At 39.5% G+C, this 9,302-nt stretch overlaps 1 protein-coding gene across 1 annotated transcript in view; it reads left to right on the forward strand.

Annotated features, from left to right (window-relative positions):
- The window catches only part of pks1 (polyketide synthase 1), a 9,336-nt gene extending 764 nt beyond the window's left edge, over positions 1 to 8,572 (forward strand). Inside the window, exons 2-6 of the mRNA XM_014005419.1 lie at positions 93 to 246; positions 324 to 484; positions 564 to 767; positions 2,090 to 2,271; positions 2,381 to 8,572. Coding sequence (XP_013860873.1) covers positions 93 to 246; positions 324 to 484; positions 564 to 767; positions 2,090 to 2,271; positions 2,381 to 7,828 — 6,149 coding nt within the window. The 3' untranslated portion in view covers positions 7,829 to 8,572. The remainder of the gene's footprint in view (positions 1 to 92; positions 247 to 323; positions 485 to 563; positions 768 to 2,089; positions 2,272 to 2,380) is intronic.
- Positions 8,573 to 9,302: the final 730 nt, after the last annotated feature.

Below are 9,302 nucleotides of genomic sequence, written 5' to 3' on the forward strand. Positions count from 1 at the left end.
CTATCTATCTATCTATCTATCTATCTATCTATCTATCTATCTATCTATCATGTGTGTTTTGGTTATCATACAAGTGTAATTTCTTTTCTTAGGTGAGGGGTTGGATAAATTCTGGAAAGTTCTTCAAGAGGGAAAGAATTGTGTGGCAGATATTCCTGCTGAGAGGTTTGACACCAACTTTTGGTACAACGTGGATGTCAACCAGACTGGAAAGACACAAACAACCAAAGCAGCTCTTATAGAAGGGTAAGAGTTTAATTGTCTCACGGAGATTGGTATTTGTTTTTGCTTGAGTTACAGTAATGAATCTTTGCACGTTCCAGGTTTAATGACTTCGATCACATGTTTTTTGGGATTGCTGAAGTGGAGGCCGACTCCATGGACCCGCAGCAGAAACTCCTCCTGCAGTGCACTTACAGAGCATTAGAAGATGCAGGGATAGCTATGGAAAGCATCAGTGGAAGCAGAACTGGTGTTTACATAGGTACAACTCATTTTAAATGCAAGCACAAAGTGATGTTGCAGCACTTGTGATTTATTCTGCTTTAACTGTGCTGCTGCAGGTCTTATGAACAGGGATTACGAGATGATCCGAAACAACAATTCAGACTCTATAACCCACTTTAATGGCACCGGGACAGCTATGAGTATGGCAGCCAATAAGATTTCCTTCATCTTCAATCTCACTGGACCTTCGTTTGTTCTCGACAGCGCCTGTTCTTCTTCTTTGGTGGCGCTGCATGTAGCCTGCCAGGCTATAAAGCAAGGTGAGAATACCTGTTTGGCAGAGTTGTTAAGTAACTAAGTACAAATACGTCTTTACTGTACTTAAGTAGAATTTTTTGGTATCTGTACTTGAGTAATTATTTTTCAGCCTACTTTTTTACTTCTACTTCTTATATTTTTACACAGTTATCTGTACTTTCTACTTATTACATTTTTTTAAAAAAGGTAAGATGTAGAAAGTCGTTACTTTTATTTCATTACAGCTTGTTGTTAAAAAAGTATTATCCTCCTGGATAGAGCAAATTTAATTGTGAAGAAGTATAAATATTTATTATACTGATCCTGTATGACTTTGTACACAACCCATCACAGCTGCAAATAACACAAATTATGTCACACTCCAGCAGAACATAGCAGATAGACTGTATGTATCCTGATACGAAAATGGCTGTGACACACACACACACACACAAAACAAGTGTATTGCAATAGGTGTATTGCAACATTAACATTTTTATATGACAATATAGCCATTGGCCTTTAGAAAAACGTTTTTTGAGGGTATCAGCTCCCAATTAATGTCATTTTGGGAAGTCTAGCCACTCATTTTTACTCAGTACTTTACTTTTAATACTTAAGAACATTTTATGTCAGAAATTTACTTTTGATACTTAAGTACAAAAATACTTTAAGACCTTTACTCAAGTGATATTCTTAGAGGAGACTTGAACTTTTACCAAAGTAAATTTATGGTAAGATACTTGTACATTTACTCAAGTATCACTTTGAGATACTTTATACAACACTGCTGTTTGGTATGCAAAAGAAGATAGATTCTAACAACAAGATCAAAACATTATTGGATGCTGTGCTAAAAAAGTGAGGTGGAAAAGCTGAGGCTTTCCAGGGTTTTTTGCATGATGAATCAAACTCTGCCTATACTTTTCTGCCTTCCTAATACTTCTCTCAACTCTCATCCTTCCAGCAAACCTTTCTTTTTCAGAAAAAAAGAGAAAAACTCCACATTTTTGCTTTTGACGTGGTGTATCTGATTCCACTGTTTTCGTTCTGACTCTGCTCATACGTATCCGGGGTTATTTTTAAATATATGTCACATTTTGAAATGGTACAATATGTACTCATCAGTGTTTGAATGCAAACAGCTTGTTTTAAGTACTGTGTGAGACTGTTTAGTGAACAAAGCACATCAGGTGGTTATTTTTTATCATAGATAATACCTATATATCAAAAATTTAAAACTAAAACATTGAAAATTGTGTATTTTAACAGTTATTGTGGCTATAAGTCATTTTCAATATTTTCACATTTTGAAAACTAATTTAGAATTTCATCTTTTATTTAGGGGACTGTGAGATGGCACTGTGTGGCGGAGTTAACTGTATTATGGAGCCAAGAGTGTTTGTTGCTCTCAGCAAAGCTAAAATGATCTCACCTGAAGGAACCAGCAAACCTTTCTCCATCAGTGCTGATGGTTATGGCAGAGGGGAAGGCTGTGGTGTTATACTCCTGAAACCTCTCAGAAAGGTAAGTCACTTGTCAGTTTTCCTAGGGAAAAAACTTTTTCCAATGACAAAAAGCATGATCTATTAAAAAAATACTTGCAAGCCTGCAAATGATCCTTTTTTATTTAAAGGCTATAAAGGACTTCAACAAAATATGGGGGATCGTCTGCAAAACTGCAGTAAACCAGGATGGGCACTCAACTACTCCAATCACAAAACCCTCCATGACGCAACAAGAAGAGCTGCTACGAAGAATCTATTCAGACTCTGACATCGCAAATGTCCAGTACATTGAAGCACATGGAACTGGAACCCCAGCCGGAGACCCAATAGAGGCAGGAAGCATCTCCAACGTCATCGCTAAAGCCAAACCTCCTGGTTCAAAGACACTGCTGACAGGGTCTGTAAAGGGTAACATTGGACACACAGAATCAGCGGCTGGAGTGGCCGGACTCATTAAGGTACTCCTAATGATGAAACACAAAACCATTGTTACGTCTGTTTTCTACTCTAACTGTAACTCGAGTGTAGACGTGAACGCTCTGAATCTACATATCCCAAGTAAAACTGAAAGATGGGAGGCGACTGGATCAATGGGGAGGGTGGCAGGGGTCAACAGCTTTGGGTTTGGGGGCACAAATGCACATGTTATTTTAAGAGAGCACAGTCATGAAGTAGCTCCCACAAAAGCCTGGCCAAAACTCTTTGTATTGTCTGCATCTTCTGAGAAATCATTGGTCCTGACCATCTCAGACACCCACCAAAGACTTTGCAACAATCCATCAAGTGATTTACAGAGAATTTCATACACCTCAGCATGTAGGAGGAGTCACAGCAAAAACAAATTTAGAAAAGCTTTTATAACAAACACCCTACCAGATTTAAAACAACAGCTCAAATCTGAACTTAAGACAAAGTTTGAGTCCGTAAAGCCTGATGTCCAGTTGGTGTTTGTATTTTGTGGAAATGGTGTTTCGTATTGGGGGATGTGCAGGCAGCTCATGAGAGAGGTTCCTGCTTTCAGAGAGAAGGTCAGGGAAGTTGAAAACGCCTTCCAGACTCACCAAACCATCAACATCAGTCGATTGCTTGCTGGTGAATGTGACAACACCAATCTCAGCCAGCCAAATGTGGTTCAGCCTCTTCTTTTTTCGATTCAAGTTGGCATTGCCACTCTCTTGATGCACTGGGGTGTCAAACCCAATGTCATGCTTGGTCACTCTGTTGGGGAGGTTGCTGCAGCTCACTGCTCGGGGCTTCTGTCTCTTGAGGATGCTGTCAAAGTTTTGTACCACCGCAGTACCCTTCAGAGCAAAGTCACAGGAGGCAAAATGCTTGTGGTTAGCAATGTAGCTGTAACAAATGTTTTAGAAGTTCTTTCAGCTTTCTCTGGGAAAATCAGTGTAGCTGCTTACAACAGCCCCCAGTCTTGTACTTTATCAGGAGATGCTGAGGCTGTTGACACCCTACATGAGAGACTGATGCTCATGTTTGCAGATAAGAATCTCTTTCTTCATGTCTTGGATGTTTCAGCTGCTTACCATAGCCACATGATGGATCCAGTTCTAGAAGACATTGAGAGCAGCATTGGGCTTTTGGGCAATAACTACATGGAGTGTGAGCTTTTTTCAACAGTAACTGGAAAAAGATGTTCAGATGGTGATTTTACATCTGGTACATACTGGGCAAAAAACATCCAACACCCTGTTTTATTTGATCAGGCTCTTCATGCTGCCACCAAAGACCAAAAGTCTAAAGGAAATATGGTCTTTGTGGAGATTGGACCTCGAAGGGCACTTCAGAGGTACATATGTGAGACCCTTGGAGATGACACAAAGGTTTTTTCTTCTGTTCAACCAGAGAAAGATTGTGACTCAATCTCCTCGACTTTGGCCAGTCTGTTTGTACTTGGCATTAATGTAAAGTGGAATGAAGTCTACAAGGGTTGTGAGACACTGCCAACAACTTTGCCAGTCTATCAGTTTGTAAACACAAAGAAAAACGTGAATTTTGAAGCTTTAAGAAGAGGCCATGAATCCTCCGCTGTTTCTCATCATAGGGTCATGTCTCAAATAAAAGAGGACAAGAAAAAAGTAATATATGACCTCTCATTCAAGACTGCACCATATCTTTGGGAGCATAAAAATAACAATGTCCCTATTGTGCCAGGAGCACTTTATGTTGAGTTAGCTTATTCCACAGTGATGGCAAACCTAAAACCAAAGAAACCCGTATCTCAACTCAGGCTCAGTGTAACATTTGAGAGTGTGCTTACTCTAAATCTAAACTCCCAACAGATGAAAGTGAGTTTAGAACAATCAGAGAGGGAAGCCTCATTTCAGATACAGTCCTCTGTTGCAACACATGCCTTAGGCACATTCAGGTACACAGATCAACAACCATTGTTGGAAGAAGCAGTCATCGGTGTTGATGTGATTTACCGAAGATGCAAACTAGTTATGAGGAGAGAGGAGGTTTATTCACTTTTGTCTCAATTAGGATTTGAGTATGGCCCTCTTTTCAAACAACTAGACAAAGTTTGTTTGGGGAATGAATTCAACGAAGCTATCACAACTTTCCAAGTCCCCGCTGAACTTCAGAAAAATCTCCATGAGTATGCAGTTCACCCTGTGATTCTGGATTATTTCATGCAAATGACCTCTGTGATAGCAATGAGACAACAAGCCGCCACACAGGGGTTTCCCTCGCAAATTGCAAGCATGGCCATATCTGGACCCCTGCAGAATGACATGATCATGTACTTGAGAGCAACTGAGGAGAGAAAAGACTTCCTTGATGTATGCGGTTGCTTTTCCACCACAGACGGGAAGGTGTTGGTGGAACTTAAAGGGGTTAGGATTTCTTTTTTGAACCCAAGTTCAAATGCTCCTCAGTCATTGTTCTTTCAGAATGAAACAGTTGGATTAGCAACTGAAATAGACGTGCAAGACGGCAAAATAAAAGCAATAATCTTTGAAGATCAACTTGGCATTGCTAAAGGTCTAAGGCCATATTTATGTCCAGAGTCAATCTTTGTCAAAGGCAGAAAGAAGCTGACATCAGGTGAAATCCGAAACTTAGTGTTTGACTCATTAAACAGCAATGAGGGTGTAAAAGACATTATTTACATGTGGGGGGTGGAAGACCTCAGTCACTTGTCTCCCGAGAGAATCCTGGAATGCTTTGTGATTTGCTGTGAGATGTTTCGCCAGATTGTTTTAGCTGTCAAAGAGAGCAAATGTTCCTGTGCTATCAGGGTCATAACTTACAGGTCAACAGAAACCACCGTGGACCATGTGAGTTCTGCTTTTGTGCTTTGCGGTATGCTCAGGGCCTGCTCTGCAGAGATGGCAGGTCTTCATTTTCAGCTGGTTGATCTTGCTTCTGTAACCGTTGAAGACATCAGGACACTGGCTCGTGTAATTAAAATCTCCAAACAGCAAGAAGTCAGAGTCAATAAAGGACAGGTGTCATCGATAAGAATAGCACAAACTACAGTGAAAGACAGGGATTTAGTTGAAGGAGAAACACACTCAGTGGATCCGAGAGATTTTGTCCTTCAAACTACTGATCCATTCCAAATGGCTAATCTGTCTGCCATCCCTGCTAACATGGACGTAAGTCTTGTCCAAGAACAATCTGTTGAAATTCAGCTCACCAATATGTGCATTCATTCCTCTGATTTCTTCCCTGTCAGCACTTCCCATTTGAACTTTGGCGAGACATTGTACTGGAACAGACATGTGACTCAGAACCACAAGGTTCTGGCTTTAGATTTTAGTGGCATTGTCACATTTGTTGGTAAACATGTTCAAAATCTGAAAGTAGGAGACCATATTGCATCATGTTATCCTGCTATTGCTGCTACAAAGATTGTTATTCCTGAAGCAGTGTGTTACGGCACGAAGACACTTCCATTTCTCAAAGAAACTCCATGTGTGTCATATTTCATACTGGCATGGGAGGTTTTACAGAAACTGCTGTCCGAAGTGAAAAAAATGGACAAAAAGTTGGCAATCATCTCTTCAAACTCAGCCTCTACTCTCATGAAAGTTCTTGCTCTCACAGCAAGCAGGTCAGGCTGGAACGTTTCCTCTCGAGCACAATACACCGGCGAACTGTCCCATTTTGATGCCTTTGTTTTTCTGCCACCTTTTGATCACTCTTTTGAGGGAATGTGTAACAACGGAGGCCTGGGAAAACACATTATTTTTGTGTGGAGCAGTCACATGTCACCTTTAACTCCCACAAGTGGGTTTGCACCATTGAATGACGACGTTCACGTGCATAATCTTGACGTGGCTTGTGTTCTCCAGAGAGCCAATCTACAAGCACAAAACAGAAATATCTCCAACTGGCTTGTGTCGTTAGGCTTTGAAGCAGCCTCTTTGCCTCTTAGAGGGGAGTTGAATCAGACAAAATTGTCTGAGTCCTATTTCATGACAACAACAGTGCAGCAAGTTGTCTTTAATCGTGAAGGATGTGATTTACCAACATCTGACAACCATTTGCTCACAAACCCCAGACAACTATTCAAACAATACTGTGTTTATGTTGTGACTGGCGGCTTATCTGGTTTGGGGTTTGAGACAGTCAGGTTTATCGCCCAAAATGGCGGTGGCTGTATTACAATATTGTCGAGAAGGGCTCCATCTGATGACATACAATTTGAAATAGATCTCCTCCAGAAAAGATTTGGGGTGAAAATTCTAAATGTCCAGTGTGACGTTTCTGCATCATTGCAGGTGGTGAAGGCCATCTCCAAAATTGAACAAAAATTTCCATCTTGTCCAATCAAAGGGGTGTTTCACAGTGCTGCTGTGCTGCACGATGCATTGATTGAATCGCTTGACGAGTCCCTCTTCAGGAAGGTCTTAAAACCCAAAGTCAGTGGTGCTCTCAACCTGCACTTTGCAACGCTTCACAACAAACTTGATTTCTTTGTTTGCTACTCTTCCATCTCATCCTTCATTGGCAACGCCTCACAGTGCAACTACTCTGCAGCCAATTCTTTTCTAGACACGTTTTGTCATTACCGGAGGAACCTCGGCCTTGCCGGACAATCCATCAATTGGGGTCCTTTGAATCTCGGTCTGTTGCTGAATAAAAATCACTTTCAAAAGTTTCTGGAAACCAAAGGTTTGATGACAATGGGTGTGTGTGAAGTTCACGAGACTCTTAAGCAGTGTCTTTTAATGAACAGACCGCAACAAGTAATATGCAAATTCAACTTCAAAAACCTTAATCTGCATGTTCTGTCACAAAACAGTTCTCTCAGGGAGCGCCTGTCAACTTTGGTGGAATCGATGCTTAAAGATGAAACACATGAAGAACCTAAAGTTCATCTTTCTTCTTCCACACAAGAGACCCTGAAGATGATTGTTGGTGAAATACTGAGTGTCAGTGCAGCTGAACTGGATGACAATATCTCTCTGAGTGCACTAGGGATCGACTCAATGTTAGCCATGACTCTGCAGAACAAGATTTACCAAGAGACTGGAGTAAACGTACCTTTGGTTGTATTACTAGACCATGGCAGCACACTTGGCACTTTAGTCAGTGTTGTGAACAGTGGGTAGGTTTAAACAATAACCTATTGTTGAAAGAGCTAAGTATGTAGACTGATGGTAAATATAAAGATAATTTGTAGCAGAGAACTTCTTCTAATAGAAAACTATAACTTTTAAAAGTTAAGCTACTAATTGCTGCTGGTGAACTTGCAGCAACTTTCTGATAATTATGGATTTGCTGCTAGAAAAAAAAATTGTAAATAGGGTTTTGTGGGAAGTTTATTAAGAAAGATATACCATGCTAAATTCTGACATTTTTGTGTCATAAATACATTTTTTATGCACAGCCAGTATTTTTGTGTAAAAATTTCATCATCTTTAGGATTTCTTTTTAATTATAAACATTATTTGACCAAACAAATCTCAGCATTATTGTCCTGAATCTTACGTATTTTACGTTAAGCTTTTTTTTTTCTTTTTTTTTTTTTGTCTGTCAAATGGTTTTATGTAGCATCTTTTTTGTTAGCAACATGTAAGGATGACTCAGCACAAAAACAAATGCTTGTAATGTCTGTATGGATGTTAGATAAATCAATGTTTTAGATCAACTAAAATTTTTTTGCTTTTATGAATATTTGAAGTCATAAGAATATGTATTTGTGCTTACGTTGTGCCTTTATAATATAAAGGTTGTGGAATGAAAATACTGGAACAACTGTCAATTTGATGTTGTACAAGTTAAAACCTAAAGGACTGAATATTTGTAAATAAACTAAATTTATTGTGATGAAATAAAGCAAAACCAGGACAAAATTGTGTTGTGAAAAACTTTTTTAGTGGTACCACATTTTCAAAAAATATATTTGTTTAAATGTGAAAAGTATGATGTTCTAAATAAAACGTCATAATATACCTGCAATAAAGCATTTTTAAATAAAACTTTTAACATTGTTTTGCAAAAAAAAAAAAAAGTAACTTGAACAATTATTATGACCCCTGCACACGAAGTGTAAGTGGGAGTCATATTGTTTTCGTATTGTTTATTTGTTTATTTTTCTCTGGAGATTTTTGGTCAACCGTAGCACAAAAACAGCTGCACCGATCAACATGAAATTTGGCAGGACAGTAGATGAGTCCAACCTACACTGCGCCAGCCAACGGTTTTACGATATACCCCATATTTGAGGAGGGGGCTCCTTTCAAAGATGGGGTGTCTGGACATGCAAAAATGCTTATAACTCAGAAACTGTTCAACACAGAAGCTTCAAATTTATTTTGTTGTTTAGCTCTGATGAAGCTCTATCCATCAGGCCCACCAATCAGTGCCCCCACCCATCTGAAAAAGTAGTATCTGGACATACAAAAATGTTTATTGCTCAAAAACTATTAAGCATAGGAGCTTCAGATTTTCTTTGGTTGTTTAGCTCTGATGAGGGGCTATCCATCAGGTCAACCAATGCCACCTAGTCCCATAACATTTATTTGGAATAAAGACTTCTGAGTTCCGGTGCATTTCTGCGTGCGGGGGTCATTATGTTACCGC

This window comes from Austrofundulus limnaeus, unplaced genomic scaffold (genome assembly GCF_001266775.1).
Source record: "Austrofundulus limnaeus strain Quisiro unplaced genomic scaffold, Austrofundulus_limnaeus-1.0 Scaffold30, whole genome shotgun sequence".
NCBI lineage: Eukaryota > Metazoa > Chordata > Actinopteri > Cyprinodontiformes > Rivulidae > Austrofundulus > Austrofundulus limnaeus.